The 19675-nt window shown below is 38.9% G+C and overlaps 2 protein-coding genes and 1 long non-coding RNA gene across 3 annotated transcripts; 2 read left to right on the top strand and 1 right to left on the bottom strand.

The window, feature by feature from the left end:
* Positions 1–271: 271 nt before the first annotated feature.
* ttf1.6 (transcription termination factor 1, tandem duplicate 6) lies at positions 272–6284 on the top strand. Its single transcript, XM_059547429.1, has 9 exons — positions 272–1150; positions 1298–1483; positions 1896–1974; positions 2069–2199; positions 2298–2505; positions 2605–2688; positions 2779–2844; positions 5570–5655; positions 5898–6284. The coding sequence occupies exons 1-9, from the start codon at positions 514–516 to the stop codon at positions 6089–6091; spliced, it is 1671 nt and encodes a 556-aa protein (XP_059403412.1). The 5' UTR covers positions 272–513; the 3' UTR covers positions 6092–6284.
* LOC132136945 (uncharacterized) lies at positions 3173–5104 on the top strand. Its single transcript, XR_009431643.1, has 2 exons — positions 3173–3447; positions 4888–5104. It is a non-coding gene; the product is annotated as an uncharacterized LOC132136945 (long non-coding RNA).
* LOC132136884 (gelsolin-like) lies at positions 6185–13350 on the bottom strand. The gene is made up of 15 exons (XM_059547426.1): positions 13130–13350; positions 12698–12852; positions 12420–12581; positions 12171–12320; positions 11692–11781; positions 11472–11604; positions 11074–11378; positions 10847–10980; positions 10534–10624; positions 9113–9283; positions 8807–8981; positions 8569–8690; positions 8378–8455; positions 6709–6769; positions 6185–6619 (listed from the first exon to the last, which is right to left on the bottom strand). Exons 1-15 carry the CDS (start codon positions 13341–13343, stop codon positions 6450–6452), a joined length of 2211 nt encoding a protein of 736 aa, XP_059403409.1. The 5' UTR covers positions 13344–13350; the 3' UTR covers positions 6185–6449.
* Positions 13351–19675: the final 6325 nt, after the last annotated feature.

Consider the following 19675-nt stretch of genomic DNA (forward strand, 5'->3'; position numbering starts at 1 on the left):
ATATATATATATATATATATATATATATATATATATATATATATATATATATATATATATATATATATATATATATACTTTATGGCAGATATATTCTTACTATATCTGTATGTAAACACATCGTGTTTTTATGTGCGCTACTGTATTTGTAATATGTTTGTAATGATTCTCCTGTCTGACAGGTGGTGCTATGGTTGTTGTATAACTTAGAGATGAGCTTCTTATTGGTGATGAAGATGTAGAAGTAGACAGAACCCGCGTGGAAAACAACTCGGTACAAGTAATCCCAGGTATAGGAAACAGCTATATACGTATATATTGCTAAACAAAATTTCTATTTTTTCCCTTCTTAATTCTTTTGATGTGATTCAGAAATCACAATATGCGAAGATGACGTGATATTCTAACGACACGCGAGCAAGGCTAACGATTTCGTGTTTGTTGGTTAAAGGCACGTTGTGCTGTGTTTTCTTTTTCGTCATCATTTTTGCTTTTTAAAGAATTTTAGATGAAATGCAGTCAGATTCGCGTAATGAGATAATGGGCCGTGTTAATGGAGAAAAGTCGAAGAAGAAGAAGAGAAAGAAGAGTGAAACTCCAGAGCAGCATGAACTCACTCAGAGTCCAAAGTTGCAGACTGAGGAGCAAAGTGAAAATGTGCATAAAAAGAAGAAGAAGAAGAAAAACAAGGAATTGGAGATTGTAAGTCTACAGACACCTACAGAGAAAAAGAAAAAAAGAAAACTGAATGAAGGTGCGGAGGTTGCCACAAGCCTGCATAAAGAAAAAGACAAGACAGCAGAGTCACCAAAGCCGCAGGGGTCAAGGGAACAGAAGCCTGCTAAGAAAAAGAAAAAGAGAGCAGATGTGACACAGACAGACTGTGATGACAGGACACAAGGAGAACAGCCTGTCCTGATGATAGAACAACAGGAAGTCCTTAACGATCAGGATATTGGCTTGCCTGATGTACTCATTGGTACTAGAAAGCGCAAAAGAAAGCGAGCGTTGGAGGATGAACCAGAAGTTGACCCCAATCTCTTAAATGAACTGAAAGAATTCTTTCCTAAAATAGAGTCCAGAAGCTCACATGAAATCAATAAAATGATCATGTATGATCTTCCAAGGTTCAAGGAATTCAGAAAGCAAGGTAGGCTGTTTATATCTACTAATATCTACTTTTTTTTCAAACCAGCCTATATAATTAATTTATACACAAAGATTAATGTTATAAATGTATAGTGTGCATTCAAACTGAACATTTTTTGCCTTTGACTTTTCACATTTATGTCCACAGGCATCATGTTGAGGCATGGAAGATACTCTAACGCAGAAAATGACAGGTTAAGACAGAACGTTAGAGATTTTCTTGCTCTCACAGGAGTGAAGGATGCTATCAAGCTCTTTCATCCAAAGCGATTCCCAGAAGAAAGACAGGAATTGACCAAGCTGAAAAAGGTCTACAAGTTTTTTGAAAGGATCGGTGGGTCACAACGAACAAATTGGTTTTACTAAATTTGTTAACTTTGTTATTGAAAGGTTTAAGGTCACATTATCTTTCTGCACTATTTAAAATTTGTACGAGGCAAAGTACGAGACGTGCTAGTCCTGCATCCTAGATATTCATTTTCACACATGTAAATTGTAGGAATAGTCCATCCAAAATTGAAAATGATCTCATCATTTACTCACTTTTTTTTCTTATCTAAATCTGGGATGGCATGAGGGTGAGTAAATCATGAGAGTATTTTCATTTTTGGGTCAAAGTTTTTCTTGGAGTGTAAAGAATTTACATTTTTGAATACATCTTGAACATTGTAATAAGCTATACTGAAAATGTACAATTTTTGTTGCTTAATCTGTTGTCCTCTTTTTTTCAAATCAAATTTGAACAGCTGAAGGAATTCCCAGGCCTTGTCATGATGTTTTTAACCGTGGAAGGAAAGTTTTTGATGGTGAAAACTATAAGGGAAGGTAAATAACAGTTTCATAAGATCTTACCAAATTGATCTTCTCTGCCTTATATTTTTGCGCTTTAATAAACCTCTGTGCTTCCTTTCCCCTAAAGGTTTACAGAAGAAGAAGTCAAGTCATTGCTTAAGTATCATTCGCTACATGGCAATAACTGGCAAAAGATTTCTGAGCTGACTGGGCGAAGTGGTTACTCTCTTGAGAAACGTTTTACCCAGCTTAATACGGGTAAATCTAATTAAACAAGCTTCATTTCAACCAATATTGAAAATTCCAGGTTTAATGATGGTTTTTCATTTTGTATCTCTTCAATTTGCATCACACAGCTAGAAAAACTGGGCCGTGGACTGCGAAAGAGGTGCAGAGACTTTTGAGGGCTGTGCGAGACCATATTGTAACTGTGCTGAAATCTGAGTCCCCTAATAAAACAACGCCAAAAAGAGTCAGTAGAGAAATACTGTACCAGAAATTGCCCTGGTTCAATATTTCTCTGAAGGTGAAAACTCGATGTTGGAGCAAATGCAGAGAGAAATGGTGAGCGAGTCACTGAAAACTCTTTTGTATTACATGGTGATAGATTTTTAGTGATTCTCTTTTTTTTTTATTATTCAACATTTCTCCTTCACCCCTAAGGATGTCCATCCTTGCTGTGCGGATGTCTTCAGGGACTTGTAGAGGAAGGAAATCTCAGGAGGCCAAAATCAGACTCATTAAAGCGTGAGAGATCTAGTTTTTACACGCTTACTTGGCTTTTGTTATCCTGACATGTTTTTCCCTAAATGGCTTCTTTATCATGTATTCACACAGAATGTATCAAATGCAAGTGGAGGATGTTACGGATGTCAACTGGGATGATCTTACTGCTGTTTTCGGGTGAGGATTGTTTGGGGTGGGCGATGTGGCAAATATTATTATTTTATATATATATATATATATATATATATATATATATATATATATATATATATAATATAAGATTTATGATCTTATCATGATTCTTTTTCATTTAGTTTAAGACCATTTTCCATGTTACTAAACCATACAACCAAACAAACTTCTCTATTTAAAAATATAAGCCTACAAGGAAATAAAACATAAAAGAAAGTGGTTTAGAGAGGATTTAGAGTTTATGGTGGGTGACATGACCAAAATCTTATTTGAATTTATTTTATTTTAATTTATTTTGTCTTTGTAAAAAAAAATAAGAAATGAGCAAAGATGCAAATTATAAAATAATAGAACATACATAAGGAATATAGAAATTAAATAGACTGCTTTAAAATTTCAGGTATAGTAAATACATTTTTACAGCAGCAATCAAATAAGAATTAAAAAAATAAAACACTGCATAATCTTCACTATATAAATGATGTATACATTATTAAAGCTACATTAATATTCTTTAGCCAAGAGTGATGAGCAATTTTCTTTTTCTGTTGTTGTTCAACATTAAACATTAAATGACATGGACACAGTGTTAATTTCGTTGACGAAGACTATGACGAAAAATATTCGTCAACTAACCTTTTTCACGGACGAAAACTAAATAAAAAGTCAGATATGATGACGATGAACGTGACGAAATATAACTGACACTTTAGTCAACGAATAAAAATGAGACGAACATATATGGGCGGGACGAATGGAGAAGAGATCCAATCATAAGTACTCTTTTTGTGGGCTGTGTTGGGAAGAAATCCAATCAGAGCGAATCCTTGAGGGTAGGTTGATCTATGCAGAAGCAGCCGAGCCATTTTAAAAAGCTGCGGCAAATGCAAGCGCAACAGCTAAACAAACGCAGCAGCAGTTACACAGAAAAGAGAACAAAGATGAGTTTGCAGAAATTCCCACAGTTTCGAGGACGTTTTCATAACAATTAAGTTGTTTACATTATATTTAGTTGTGGTTGCACAGTCTTAGTTACACAGCTTTGGGTGATTTCAGTTGACTTTGTTCGTTAGTAACACACTAACGTTTTGCCGTGCACCTGGTCCAAGGGCAATGACAGAACAGAAATGTCAGAGCTAACGTTAGGTCTAGGACGAAAACGAAGAATTGACATCTGGTCACATTTCACATATGACAACAAGACCGCCTGTAAACCGTGTGGAGCAAAAATCGCTGGGACACACAATGCACAGAGTAATAGATGATAAAGAAGATGATGATGCTTACAGAGTTGTGTGCTTTTTAGTTTAATTTGATATTTACCTGTGTGTGTAATGGCATTACAGCCAATACATCTTTTATTCTACATTTGAGAATTGCACTAATCTGGTTTGTTCAAATCTTGTTGATTTTGCACAGAGTAGAAAGGCATTATCATTTTTGAGAATTGCACTTTATTTTTCTTAATGTTTTTGATTTTGCACAGACAGTAGAAGACAGTAAGTTTAGAGTTAGGTGGTTATTTAAATAATACTGTACTTCATCTTGAAAGAATGTCATATGCATTGCTTATCATTCAGGGAGAATGCATATCTTTTTCAGAGAGCATGTATATTTTTCATGGAGAGCAGGCCTTATGTTTATTTTATGTGAGATTATCTTTTGTGAAAAAAGTTACGGTCAGTGTTTTTGACATTAAGAATAAAATAAAATACATGTTTTGTATTACAGCCATTAAATCTGTGTATGTATTGCATATTCAAACCTTAATACCATTCCATAACAGACTGATGGAAACATTTAGTCAAGTCAACTAAGTCGACTTTGTTCTACTAAAAAAAAAACTAGACTAAGACTAAAAGACTTAAGACTAGACTAAAACTCTTATGATATTTAGTCGACTAAAACTAGACTAAGACTAAAAGATTTCAGATGACTAAAATGTGACTAAAACTAAATGGTGTGTTATTCAAAAGACTAAGACTAAATCCGAATTTGCTGTCAAAATTAACACTGCATGGACAGCAGCTGGTTAACCTGCTGTCACTTGAAGACCTAATGCACAGATCCAATATACTGACACACATTTATCTCCCAACTGTTTCCCTTTACCCAAGACAAAACCAACTGTGTTTGTGAACCTTGTGTGTCCTTGACATAACCCATTTTAACTGTTCACAGCCCAATGTGACTAAATTAATGACTTGCACAACAAACATTATTTACATTTTGGCCTTGCACTAACTTACAAAAACATTGACTTGTGTGCAGTTGCCACAAAACTATTTCGATTACAAGGTTTTTATCTTTGAGATTGATTTTCAGAATTATGTCTGTAGAGTGTTTGTTTATGTCTTGGCTACATTCAGTTTAGTGTTTATTTTATTTTTATAAGTAACTATGATATATGACTAATTTAGTGAAACCTCATTAATTGGGTAACCTCTGTGTTGTTGAAAGTGTATGTAATGTAATGATCTGAGATATCCATAATCTCTAGAGATTACCATGGTGATATTTCTAGACCAAGAATAAAGAATATCCTCTATGGAGTTAATTAAGTAGTGTAAATGATATCTGAGCACAGTCACACAGGTTGCATTATTCAGGTTCCCAGTAAGTAATCAGAATAGTGCACCTGCTTGTTCAGGCATGATGATGATGCTGCTGGTGGTGTAAACAAGATTGGTGTCACGTCTTTGTCCCATAGGGATGTTCCTCCAGCCCATGTACAAGCAAAGTGGCACCAGCTTAAGGTTTGCTATGTGCCCAATTGGAAGACCAAGTGTTTTGGAGGTTAGTGTGTTAATTTATTTCACATTATTGCTGAATTTGGCTTTGTACCTTTTATAGATTTTAGTTGTAGATCCAGCATTGATTTCTTCTATTTTCCAAAGTGTACTGCAGCAATGTTAACTGAAGTTGCAAAAAATGGTTTCTTGAGCCTTGTAAACGATTCTAGTCTAAAAGGACTTCAGACTTGAGAACATGTTTGGTGTACATTCATTGTTGTATATCTATGGTGTTGTTTCTTTCAGACATTGTTGACTTCCTCTATGAGAAAGTCTTGCCAGGGATGATGAAAGACTGTGAAGACCTTGATGACAATGATCTGAAGGTTGACCAGAAGCAGAGCTTCCTTCTATCTGACATTTTTAAAGACATTAATGAGGATCACTGCAATGACAGTGACGAGGAGAGTGGCCAGAAAGAGGATGACAACTCCTCTTGAACTATTATCAATTGTCAATCAGACCCTAACAATGATTTCTGTAAAAATCACATTAAATATACCACAACTGAAGAGAAAAAGACAGTCAAGATGTACACGTAAAAGATGCATGATAATTTTGTTTTATTCTTGTTATTCCATTTATTTTTTTATGAAGAATTGAATAAACAGGATTTGTATTGTGCCTTTTGAAGGTCTTGTAAACAGTAGACATTTTTTTATTTTTCATATTAAGGTAAAACATAAATGAGTCAGGTACACAAAAGTTGGTCAATCAGATTAGAAAGGTAATATCACAAGTGTTTATAGTCATTTTTAAACAATCAAACAAATACAAACAGCTCTACGAGTCCTCAGATTACATTTTCAAACCAGCCATGGCCCGTTCCAGGGGATTAGAAATCCAGAAGTCATGGTCCCAACCCAGGAACCACCCTGTGAAGGTGGGGGGTTCAAAGCCCTGCTTCACTTTCACAATGGGAGTTCTCTTGTCCCTATTGGCAGGATCTGATTCAATATATTTGGCAGCTAAATTAGGAAAGACAAGGATAAAGATAAATTGTTAGCTAATGAAAACAATGGCAAAAAACTGCAGTTAAAAATGGGAAACTTTTTACCTGAAATCACAGCTTCACTTTTTTCATCTTCATTAGCTTCATTTCCGATCCAAACACAAACCTTGGAGACAATGATTTCAAGCATGTACAGTGTTTTTATTTCTTGAGTTCATTTTATTGCAAATGTCCCATATACATACAGGTGCTGGTCATATAATTAGAATATCATCAAAAAGTTGATTTATTTCACTAAATCCATTCAAAAAGTGAAACTTGTATATTAATCCATTACACACAGACTGATATATTTCAAATGTTTATTTCTTTTAATATTGATGACTATAACTGACAACTAAGGAAAATCCCAAATTCAGTATCTCAGAAAATTTGAATATTGTGAAAAGGTTCAATATTGAAGACACCTGGTGCCACACTCTAATCAGCTAATTAACTCAAAACACCTGCGAAGGCCTTTAAATGGTCTCTCAGTCTAGTTCTGTAGGCTAAACAATCATGGGGAAGACTGCTGACTTGACAGTTGTCCAAAAGATGACCAATGACACTTTGCACAAGGAGGGCAAGACACAAAAGGTCATTGCAAAAGAGGCTGGCTGTTCACAGAGCTCTATGTCCAAGCACATTAATAGAGAGGCAAAGGGAAGGAAAGGATGTGGTAGAAAAAAAAGTGTACAAGCAATAGGGATAACAGCATCCTGGAGAGGATTGTGAAACAAAACCCATTAAAAAATGCAGGGGAGATTAACAAAGAGTGGACTGCAGCTGGAGTCAGTGCTTCAAGAACCACTACACACAGACGTATGCAAGACATGGGTTTCAGCTGTCGCATTCCTTGTGTCAAGCCACTTTTGAACAACAGACAGCGTCAGAAGCATCTAAAGACAAAAAGGACTGGACTGCTGCTGAGTGGTCCAAAGTTATGTTCTCTGATGAAAGTAAAATTTGCATTTCCATTTCCAGCCATGTCATCTGCTGGTGTTGGTCCACTGTGTATTCTGAGGTCCAAGGTCAACGCAGCTGTATACCAGGAAGTTTAAGAGCACTTCATGCTTCCTGCTGCTAACCAACTTTATGGAGATGCAGATTTCATATACCAACAGGACTTGGCACCTGCACACAGTGCCAAAGCTACCAGTACCTGGTTTAAGGACCATGGTATCCCTGTTTTTAATTGGCCAGCAAACTCACCTGATCTTAACCCCATAGAAAATCTATGGGGTATTGTGAAGAGGAAGATGCGATATGCCAGACACAACAATGCAGAAGAGCTGAAGGCCACTATCGGAGCAACCTGGGCTCCCGTAACACCTGAGCAGTGCCACAGACTGATCGACTCCCTGCCACGCCACATTGCTGCAGTAATTCAAGTAAAAGGAGCCCCAACTAAGTATTGACTGCTGTACATGCTTATACTTTTCATGTTCATACTTTTCAGTTGGCCAAGATTTCTAAAAATCCTTTCTTTGTATTGGTCTTAAGTAATATTCAAATTTTCTGAGAGACTGAATTTGGGATTTTCCTTAGTTGTCAGTTATAATCATCAAAATGAAAATAAATAAACATTTGAAATATATCAGCCTGTGTGTAATGAATGAATATAATATACAAGTTTCACTTTTTGAATGGAATTAGTAAAATAAATCATTGTTTTGATAATATTCTAATTATATGACAAGCACCTGTACATACACACAAACACACACAAGTTTACCTGATCCCAAGTGTCCAGGATCATGACATCATCTGGAGCCAAGTCCTCTTGGGTCATCTCTCCTGGCACCTCTTCAATCTAGATTGGCACAGAACAAACATAAATTGTGAAATAATGAAAGATTCTATTCTGATTTCAGTTTATTTTCAATAGAGTATAATTTAGTTGAACCATTCAACATGGACACACACAAGGAATTGTCCTGTCTTGTTAGAGCAAGCAAAAAGCCTAGGAGGATGGGTGTCAATTTTGTTCTTTAGCCTTTCAGAGGTGCGATACTCTGCTTTTCCTCCAAGAGCGCTCCAGAAATCATCTACATGAAATTTGAGAAAGAACAAGTGTTGTTCAGTATGGGTTTATTTATATTCTGAATGCAACTTTTAAATAAGTACAGTAAAACACTCCTTTAACAATGACAAATACACCTACCTCCCTCTGCTCCTTCTGATATCTCTGAAAGGTCCACTCCTAAAATGCTGCCAAGCTTTTTGGCTCCAGTCTTTTCTGCATTACTTGTACCATGACCCAGCCAAAGCATAGAGCCTGAAGCAGTCACCAAAACAAAGGCATCGTTGGAGTTGAGGCTGGAGGCCACAGCATCAACCTATCTCAGGCAAAGTGAACAACAACCATCAAGGGAGAACCAATTTTGCATACATTTTCACATAAAGAACAATTTACAAAAGCAAAACTGCATCATACAATGATGCGTTACAAAGAACACTTTTGACTCACCTCAACAGCTCGTGTGTGCCCAGCGGGATTGGCACGCACTTGGAAAAGGCGGACTGCAGAAGCCTGTGATTGGCCACCCTTTCGTGAAGTCCCACCCATGTGCACCACCATTGGTTGCCCACCAAAGATACTCAGGAGGTGAGGGGGTTCTTTGCCTTGAATTACTCGTACCTTCATAAACATTCACATTCAAGTTGTAACTGATTTGTTTTGATGGTATACAGTGGTTATAAAAATAAATCACCCCACTTTAAAATAATTACATTTTGTTGCTTTGCAGCCTGAAATTAAAGCAAACACATTTTTTATCCAGCTATATTTACTCAGTGAACCTTATAACAACCAAGTGAACGATATAGCCTAACACAAACATGTCAGGAAGAAAAAAAAATGTTATCACTAGTTGGAAAAAGGATTACCCCCTCTTAAAATGTAAACTCAATCCGGTGTAGCTAATCACCTTCTCAATGGCACACAAAAACATTTGACTTTGAGCTGCAATCAATTGTGAGCATTTGGATGAGCTCAGCATGAAAAGAGTTTTCTGGAGCATTGTAGTCCTTGGTAGTGCAACTGAAGCAAACAATCAACTATGGGTGGTAAGGCACTAAGCTGTGGACTGGCTCAAGTCAGGAGACTTGGAAAAATTATTTCATAGACTTTATCAATGCCTAGAAGCACAATGAAGCCTACAAATAAAAAGTGAAAGGTATTTTGTACAACATAGTCCCTCCCTGAATCAGGATGTCACTGCAAACTGGATGAAAGAGCCAGGAGGAAACTGCTCAGAGAGGTGACGAAGACGTCTACAGCCACTCTGTTGCAGGAATTTGACAAAGTGTGGTCATTGTGTACAACACAATGTGACAACATTAACAATATCATAAATTCTCCACAAATGCTGCTTGTGTGGGAGTGTTGCAAGAAAAAAAAACACTCCTCAAAAAAGACCACATGCAGTCACGATTGAGCTTTGCCAAAACGCACCTTGAACATTCTGAGGCCACATGGAAAAAGGTGTAATGGTCATATGAGAAAATAACTGAATTAATTTTTATTTTTTCTAACATGTTGGTGACATCTTTCATTTAGATGTTATAACCTGTAGTAAATACAGCTGGATAAACCAAAACAGTCAGGCTACAGAACAACAAAATGTGATTAGTTAAAAAAGGCGGGGGGTGGGTGGGTGATTATTTTCTATACCCACTGTATATAAAGTTTCTCTAGCTTGGTGTACTGCAGTGCTACAATCCTGTTTATAAACACACCCAAACCTGCAAAACAAGGTCTTCAGGATTACTAGAAACCTCCAGGCAAGTGTTTTAGGGGAGGCTGGAGCTAAACTTTGCAGACACTCCTTGACACTCCTGGACTATATTTTAGTAGTAGGTGAATAATGTGCACCAAGCAAATGTCACCTGCACAGGACTCCCACCGAGCTCTGTATCAAGCTGTGCAGCCAGAAGGGCAGAAGCTCCTTTCTCATCTTGACTGGACTCTTCCCCCTGCCTGCGGGCATAACAAACAACTCAATTAATAAACCTCTGCAGTGATGACTCATCCTAATGACAAACACAAGCCTAGCCAGGTGGGGCTATGAGATACTAAAAGACCGTGTTCGGTTACCCGAGTGTTTTTGTGTAACAGAAGCAGACAAAGACCTTGGCTTATAACAAGGTTCAGACACTCATAAAAGATTGAAAGGGATTCCAGTAGGTCTGTAGCTCTTACCATATATAAATAATCTGCCCCTGACGTCCCCCATGCTTGTAGCTGTACAGAATGATGTAACTGTCTCCTCCAAAGAACTGCCCATGAATGGATGGGTCAACTGGAACCTTGTCTGATCCCTCAATGAGCCAGATCTTTCCAAAGCAACAAAACAAGTCAAATTGTCCATTATTTTGTCTACTTAAAAGAAACATGATAGATTGCAAAACAGTACACAGCACATTTACCTTTTTCTCCCCCTTCCCGTCATCTACCATTCCATACTGAGCAGCCATTGCCTCTGATTTGTGCAAAGAAGTTGCATCAAAGGGCACTTTCTTGATCTTGGCAATTTTGTTGGGCACATAGGCTTGTCCCATGGCCTTTGTCTGGTCTGTGTCACGCCAGAACTTGAAGAACTGTTTGAAAAGAGGAGTCTCTCCATTCTCAGGGATAATCTGGACCTCAGTGTGTTTAGGATAGCCCATCTTACTTATGAAGTCCTCGGCAGCTTTCATACCTGCACTTCGCTCTTCTTTATTAGCCTCTTTACCTGTTATATTTAAGAAACAAAAGGGCAAGATTTTCATACAGGCATGTCCCAAGTACAAATTTGTAATTCGTTTAAATGATGTGCTCAGCTGACCTTTCCAGACAAATATCTTGCCATTGGAACCATGGTCCAAGATGAAGCAGTCTGTGGACTCCAGTGCACTCTGGGAAAAGGGGTTTTCTTCTGCCACCAACGTGACAGACATACCCCCACTGGCATTTGAGACCTAGGTAATAATGAGCACCAGAATAAACCATTTTGTTAAGTTTTCAACATTTCTCAGGGAAAACCTAGAGAGCATGGCTTACTGTACCTTGTACAATTTTGCAGACTTCCTGTTGGATGCATCAGTCTTGGTGTCTTCAGTCTGTGCATCAGAAAGTTCAGGCTTTGCTCCAAGCATCTGACGAAGTATAATATGGCATTCACATTCAGAAAATAATATTGAATACTTAATAAAAGCTAGAATACACTACACAACATTTGCCCTGATTTTTGATTGATTTGCAGTCTGGAATAGTCAATTCTAGTTGAGTTAGTCAGAGAGTTTAGTTCAGTCAAATATTAAGCATGTTTGATATTTTACAAACGTTTACTTGTAGCAACGAGGGACATGACTCTGTGTGAGTTTATTGTGTCTGGAATGACTTGATGGTCTGATAGTGTGTGATCTTCAGTTGTCAGCAAGCATATGATGCATAACTTTTAAAAATTGTGTGGTGTATTCTAGCCTTAAGCACTAACCTATATTAAAAATGAATGAATGAAACATCTTTCTTTTATTATACTAACCGCTAGGATCTTCTCATTCTCTGATCCTTCTTCACACACAAGAAGTTTTGCTCTACCACAACGTTCATTATCACGAATATCTTTGGAAACACTGGTGGCTTTCAGTCTCTCAAATTGGTTACACTTGGACCCACACCACTGGTAAATCTCCTGAAGAAAGTATAAGAGAAACGGCATGAATACATGGGATGCCTTGATAAAATGCGAAAGAGAGAAAAGGCAATACAATTAATTCATATCATCTTTCACCTGTCCAAAGTCTAGGATGAAGCAATCACCCTTGTTAAAGCTGCCCCAACTCACAGGTACCTCAATGGCCCGGACCACACGTCTGCCACTCACATGGAGAACTCGCTTCACATTCACTTCACCAGAAGCTACATGTTTGAATCCAGAGGCAGCTCCACCTTGCTGAAGAAATGAAAACAAGTAAAAAATGATTTACTGTTTTGCTATTATGAACTGACAGAGTATCCAAATACATTTTATTTGCATCAAAGCATGGTACACGTATTAACTCTACCCACCATGTATTTAAGGCCTGATTTGAAGTAGCCTACAAAGGTTTTTGACTCATATCCCTGGACTTCTCTGTACTGGATTGGTTTTCCTCCAAGGAAATCGTCCATTTGGACGGTAAAGATAGCAGCTGCCCCACTCTCGTCAATTGAGCATGCATCACCTGGAGATGCAATTTAACAATGTTCATAAACATGGTTAGGGAGTTCCCTATGGTTGGTGACAAATTGACGTGACATACAGCCAAGTATGGTGACCCATACTCAGAATTTGTGCTCTGCATTTAACCCATCCAAGGTGGGAACACACCTGGAGCAATGGTCAGCCATTTAGGCCACGTCTTTCCCGTTAGAAGGTTAAGAGAACCATACATTTTCTGTTAACATCGACACCATTAACTGAGTGAGAGGACCTTACATTTTCACAAACCACATTCTCACCTATCCAGAAGTGGAGGTCATATTGTAGATTTCCAGAGTTTTGCTTTATGGTATTGAGAATGAGGTAGGTATCGCCGGCGTAGAAGCCACCATGAAGATTCTTAGGGACAGGCACCAGATCCATGTTTTCAATCCTCCATACCTGTAGGCCTGACTGCTTTCCTGCCTTCTCAAATTCGGGGTGGTTCACCATGGTGCTGTTTAAAAACAACATCTATTCTAACAGCCATACACAATAGCCATATTTTGCATGCGCGTCTGTTCCACATAGTCTATTGTTGAGAATAAGATTAAAACAGAGGAAGGACTGTGCATTGTTTTTAATTTCCCATTAAATATATCAAAAGAAAACAAAGGCAGTTCCTGTAGCTCGGTCTAGAACACTTTGTCTGCATCTTTAAAATTGTTCTAATGCTTCCGCAATCAAACTGCTCTCCTGGTATGAGGTGGATGTGCCTCATCATGGCCTCAGGCAGAGATCTCCAACCCCAAGGGAAAAAGGAAGAGTCAGAAAGGGCGGGTCTCTCTGGGCACTGCAGAGATGCAACGGCACAACAATTGGCTTGCTTCAACACTTACCTGTTCTCAACCACTGTATGTCATTTAGGAGTGGACAGCAAAAAAGGTTAAAAGTAACAGTTATCCTGCTTAGATAATGTGACATGAAATGTAGTTTATTGGTTACTATAGTAATAATAAAATTTGCAGTATTTATAGAGAAAAGAGATTTATAGAGATTTATACAGTATATAGTAGATCAGGGGCTGTTGCATGAACTGCTTAGATTAGTCTTAAAAACTTAGCCATCTAATTTGTTTTCTTCTAGACTGGTCATAACTGTTTAAAGTCAGTTACAAAAACATAGATTTTAATCAGAAAAGTGCGATTGCTTATCTCTTGGCTATCAACCGGTTTATGCAACCGGTCCGTTTAGTTTTTCGGTTATAATAATACATTAATAATAACACACACACAGATAAAAACATTATAATACATTACCTACCCTAAATGAGTGATGCCTGAGAAAAGTAACTAATTAATAGCATCATCAGCTGGTGACTTTGCATCAGGAAACAAATGAATGTTTTTCTATACTAAAGCCCCATCAAATAGAGAATGTTTTCAAAATATGCCTACCTGTGCGGTAAAGCTTCTATTAATGTATTATCAACCGTTGAGTCCGGGACGACCGCTGTAGGTTTGAGCACTGAGCTTCCTTAGGTATTGAGTAACATCTTCAATAGGTTTGTTTTATTTGCATATGAAACCCCTCCTCTCATTGGTCAGCTCTACGAACATGCACTTTCTTCCGAGAAAAATCATATACACACATACATACATATATATGCAGAGTTTAATACTGTAATATACAATACATTATTTAGTTTTTGCACAGTAGATGTTTACACTGATTCAGTTGTTGGTGATTCTCTGGTTTGATCGCATCATTCATTATAAAGGAGACACAGTGCGCCATTATGTGTCTAGAAATGTTTTGTTTTGTGCAGAATACAGCGGGTGTATATTATTTTGGCCATTCAATATAATGGTAACCGGGGTAAGACATTTAACGGAAGCGCTAAACTGACAACAAATATTTCAAATAAATAAATATTTATTTTTATTTTAAAACGTGTGGGGAAGATTGTCTGGACTTGGCCCCATACGATTATTAACCATGATTTTATTATAGTAAAATTTTAGTAAAAAAATAATAAAATGTAGATTATCGATTATAATTTCATCCGTTTTTGACACTACTGGTCCAGTAGAGGGCTGTGTGTGTGTGTGTGTGGTGCAGTGCTCTGTAGCCTATCTCCACCAGAGGTAAGTTTAGTGTAGTGTTGTGTAGTGTGCTGTGCTGTATCTCCAGTAGAGGTGAGTGTAGTGTAGTGTTGTGTAGTGTAGTGTGCTGAGGCTCCAGTAGAGGTGAGTGTAGTGTTGTGTAGTGTAGTGTGCTGAGGCTCCAGTAGAGGTGAGTGTAGGGTAGTGTAGTGTAGTGTAGTGTAGTGTAATGTAATGTAATGTAGTGTGCTGAGGCTCCAGTAGAGGTGAGTGTGCTGTATCTCCAGTAGAGGTGAGTGTAGTGTAGTGTGCTGAGGCTCAAGTAGAGGTGAGTGTAGTGTAGTGTGCTGAGGCTCCAGTAGAGGTTAGTGTAGTGTAGTGTTGTGTAGTGTAGTGTTGTGTAGTGTAGTGTAGTCTAGTGTAGTGTAATGTAGTGTAGTGTAGTGTAGTGTAGTGTGCTGAGGCTCCAGTAGAGGTGAGTGTAGTGTAGTGTAGTGTAGTGTAGTGTAATGTAATGTAATGTAGTGTAGTGTAGTGTGCTGAGGCTCCAGTAGAGGTGAACATAGTGTAGTGTAGTGTGCTGCATCTCCAGTAGAGGTGAGTGTAGTGTAGTGTGCTTAGGCTCCAGTAGAGGTGAGTGTAGTGTAGTGTTGTGTAGTGTAGTGTAGTCTAGTGTAGTGTAGTGTAGTGTAATGTAATGTAGTGTAGTGTAGTGTGCTGAGGATCCAGTAGAGGTGAGTGTAGTGTAGTGTAGTGTAATGTAATGTAGTGTAGTGTAGTGTAGTGTGCTGAGGCTTCAGTAGAGGTGAGTGTAGTGTAGTGTAGTGTAGTGTAGTGTAGTGTAGTCTAGTGTAGTTTAATGTAATGTAATGTAGTGTAGCGTGCTGAGGCTCCAGTAGAGGTGAGTGTAGTGTTGTGTAGTGTCGTGTAGTGTAATGTAATGTAATGTAGTGTAGTGTGCTGAGGATCCAGTAGAGGTGAGTGTAGTGTAGTGTAGTGTAATGTAATGTAGTGTAGTGTAGTGTAGTGTGCTGAGGCTTCAGTAGAGGTGAGTGTAGTGTAGTGTAGTGTAGTGTAGTGTAGTGTAGTCTAGTGTAGTCTAGTGTAGTGTAATGTAATGTAATGTAATGTAGTGTGCTGAGGCTCCAGTAGAGGTGAGTGTAGTGTAGTGTTGTGTTGTGTAGTGTAGTGTAGTCTAGTGTAGTGTAATGTAATGTAATGTAGTGTAGCGTGCTGAGGCTCCAGTAGAGGTGAGTGTAGTGTTGTGTAGTGTAGTGTAGTGTAATGTAATGTAATGTAATGTAGTGTAGTGTAGTGTGCTGAGGCTCCAGTAGAGGTGAGTGTAGTGTAGTGTAGTGAAGTGTGCTGAGGCTCCAGTAGAGGTGAGTGTAGTGTAGTGTAATGTAATGTAGTGTGCTGAGACTCCAGTAGAGGTGAGTGTAGTGTAGTGTTGTGTAGTGTAGTGTAGTCTAGTGTAGTGTAATGTAATGTAGTGTAGTGTAGTGTAGTGTAGTGTAGTGTAATGTAGTGTAGTGTACTGAGGCTCCAGTAGAGGTGAGTGTAGTGTAGTGTTGTGTAGTGTAGTGTGCTGAGGCTCCAGTAGAGGTGAGTGTAGTGTAGTGTTGTGTAGTGTAGTGTAGTGTAATGTAATGTAATGTAGTGTAGTGTAGTGTGCTGAGGCTTCAGTAGAGGTGAGTTTAGTGTAGTGTAGTGTAGTGTAGTGTGCTGAGGCTCCAGTAGAGGTGAGTGTAGTGTAATGTAGTGTAGTGTAGTGTAGTGTGCTGAGGCTCCAGTAGAGGTGAGTGTAGTGTAGTGTAATGTAATGTAATGTAGTGTAGTGTGCTGAGGCTCCAGTAGAGGTGAGTGTAGTGTAGTGTTGTGTAGTGTAGTGTAGTCTAGTGTAGTGTAATGTAGTGTAGTGTAGTGTGCTGAGGCTCCAGTAGAGGTGAACATAGTGTAGTGTAGTGTGCTGTATCTCCAGTAGAGGTGAGTGTAGTGTAGTGTGCTTAGGCTCCAGTAGAGGTGAGTGTAGTGTAGTGTTGTGTAGTGTAGTGTAGTCTAGTGTAGTGTAGTGTAATGTAATGTAGTGTAGTGTAGTGTGCTGAGGATCCAGTAGAGGTGAGTGTAGTGTAGTGTAGTGTAATGTAATATAGTGTAGTGTAGTGTGCTGAGGCTTCAGTAGAGGTGAGTGTAGTGTAGTGTAGTGTAGTGTGCTGAGGCTCCAGTAGAGGTGAGTGTAGTGTAGTGTAATGTAGTGTAGTGTAGTGTAGTGTGCTGAGGCTCCAGTAGAGGTGAGTGTAGTGTAGTGTAGTGTAGTGTAGTGTAATGTAATGTAATGTAATGTAGTGTGCTGAGGCTCCAGTAGAGGTGAGTGTAGTGTAGTGTTGTGTAGTGTAGTGTAGTCTAGTGTAGTGTAATGTAGTGTAGTGTAGTGTAGTGTGCTGAGGCTCCAGTAGAGGTGAGTGTAGTGTAGTGTAGTGTAGTGTAGTGTAATGTAATGTAATGTAGTGTAGTGTAGTGTAGTGTGCTGAGGCTCCAGTAGAGGTGAACATAGTGTAGTGTAGTGTGCTGCATCTCCAGTAGAGGTGAGTGTAGTGTAGTGTGCTTAGGCTCCAGTAGAGGTGAGTGTAGTGTAGTGTTGTGTTGTGTAGTGTAGTGTAGTCTAGTGTAGTGTAGTGTAATGTAATGTAGTGTAGTGTAGTGTGCTGAGGATCCAGTAGAGGTGAGTGTAGTGTAGTGTAGTGTAATGTAATGTAGTGTAGTGTAGTGTAGTGTGCTGAGGCTTCAGTAGAGGTGAGTGTAGTGTAGTGTAGTGTAGTCTAGTGTAGTCTAGTGTAGTGTAATGTAATGTAATGTAGTGTAGCGTGCTGAGGCTCCAGTAGAGGTGAGTGTAGTGTTGTGTAGTGTCGTGTAGTGTAATGTAATGTAATGTAATGTAGTGTAGTGTGCTGAGGATCCAGTAGAGGTGAGTGTAGTGTAGTGTAATGTAATGTAGTGTAGTGTAGTGTAGTGTGCTGAGGCTTCAGTAGAGGTGAGTGTAGTGTAGTGTAGTGTAGTGTAGTGTAGTGTAATGTAATGTAATGTAGTGTAGTGTGCTGAGGCTCCAGTAGAGGTGAACATAGTGTAGTGTAGTGTGCTGCATCTCCAGTAGAGGTGAGTGTAGTGTAGTGTGCTTAGGCTCCAGTAGAGGTGAGTGTAGTGTAGTGTTGTGTAGTGTAGTGTAGTCTAGTGTAGTGTAGTGTAATGTAATGTAGTGTAGTGTAGTGTGCTGAGGCTCCAGTAGAGGTGAGTGTAGTGTAGTGTAATGTAATGTAGTGTAGTGTGCTGAGACTCCAGTAGAGGTGAGTGTAGTGTAGTGTAGTGTAGTGTAGTGTAGTCTAGTGTAGTGTAGTGTAGTGTAGTGTAATGTAGTGTAGTGTAGTGTGCCGAGGCTTCAGTAGAGGTGAGTGTAGTGTAGTGTAGTGTGCTGAGGCTCCAGTAGAGGTGAGTGTAGTGTAATGTAGTGTAGTGTAGTGTAGTGTGCTGAGGCTCCAGTAGAGGTGAGTGTAGTGTAGTGTAGTGTAGTGTAATGTAATGTAATGTAGTGTAGTGTGCTGAGGCTCCAGTAGAGGTGAGTGTAGTGTAGTGTTGTGTAGTGTAGTGTAGTCTAGTGTAGTGTAATGTAGTGTAGTGTAGTGTGCTGAGGCTCCAGTAGAGGTGAACATAGTGTAGTGTAGTGTGCTGTATCTCCAGTAGAGGTGAGTGTAGTGTAGTGTGCTTAGGCTCCAGTAGAGGTGAGTGTAGTGTAGTGTTGTGTAGTGTAGTGTAGTCTAGTGTAGTGTAGTGTAGTGTAATGTAATGTAGTGTAGTGTAGTGTGCTGAGGATCCAGTAGAGGTGAGTGTAGTGTAGTGTAGTGTAATGTAATATAGTGTAGTGTAGTGTGCTGAGGCTTCAGTAGAGGTGAGTGTAGTGTAGTGTAGTGTAGTGTGCTGAGGCTCCAGTAGAGGTGAGTGTAGTGTAGTGTAATGTAGTGTAGTGTAGTGTAGTGTGCTGAGGCTCCAGTAGAGGTGAATGTAGTGTAGTGTAGTGTAGTGTAGTGTAGTGTAATGTAATGTAGTGTGCTGAGGCTCCAGTAGAGGTGAGTGTAGTGTAGTGTTGTGTAGTGTAGTGTAGTCTAGTGTAGTGTAATGTAGTGTAGTGTAGTGTAGTGTGCTGAGGCTCCAGTAGAGGTGAGTGTAGTGTAGTGTAGTGTAATGTAATGTAATGTAGTGTAGTGTAGTGTGCTGAGGCTCCAGTAGAGGTGAACATAGTGTAGTGTAGTGTGCTGCATCTCCAGTAGAGGTGAGTGTAGTGTAGTGTGCTTAGGCTCCAGTAGAGGTGAGTGTAGTGTAGTGTTGTGTAGTGTAGTGTAGTGTAGTGTAGTCTAGTGTAGTGTAGTGTAATGTAATGTAGTGTAGTGTAGTGTGCTGAGGATCCAGTAGAGGTGAGTGTAGTGTAGTGTAGTGTAATGTAATGTAGTGTAGTGTAGTGTGCTGAGGCTTCAGTAGAGGTGAGTGTAGTGTAATGTAATGTAATGTAGTGTAGCGTGCTGAGGCTCCAGTAGAGGTGAGTGTAGTGTTGTGTAGTGTCGTGTAGTGTAATGTAATGTAATGTAGTGTAGTGTGCTGAGGATCCAGTAGAGGTGAGTGTAGTGTAGTGTAGTGTAATGTAATGTAGTGTAGTGTAGTGTAGTGTGCTGAGGCTTCAGTAGAGGTGAGTGTAGTGTAGTGTAGTGTAGTCTA

This window comes from Carassius carassius, chromosome 4 (assembly GCF_963082965.1).
Source record: "Carassius carassius chromosome 4, fCarCar2.1, whole genome shotgun sequence".
Lineage (NCBI taxonomy): Eukaryota > Metazoa > Chordata > Actinopteri > Cypriniformes > Cyprinidae > Carassius > Carassius carassius.

Coding starts and splice junctions, on each gene's coding strand:
- ttf1.6 (XM_059547429.1), top strand. CDS start 514: ATGCAGTCAGATTCGCGTAATGAGATAATGGGCCGTGTTAATGGAGAA. Junction 1,484..1,895: donor CAAGTTTTTTGAAAGGATCG/GTGGGTCACAAC, acceptor AAATTTGAACAG/CTGAAGGAATTCCCAGGCCT. Junction 5,656..5,897: donor GAAGACCAAGTGTTTTGGAG/GTTAGTGTGTTA, acceptor TGTTTCTTTCAG/ACATTGTTGACTTCCTCTAT.
- LOC132136884 (XM_059547426.1), bottom strand. CDS start 13,343: ATGTTGTTTTTAAACAGCACCATGGTGAACCACCCCGAATTTGAGAAG. Junction 11,605..11,691: donor AGTCTGCAAAATTGTACAAG/GTACAGTAAGCC, acceptor ATTATTACCTAG/GTCTCAAATGCCAGTGGGGG. Junction 10,625..10,846: donor GGGCAGATTATTTATATATG/GTAAGAGCTACA, acceptor TTATGCCCGCAG/GCAGGGGGAAGAGTCCAGTC.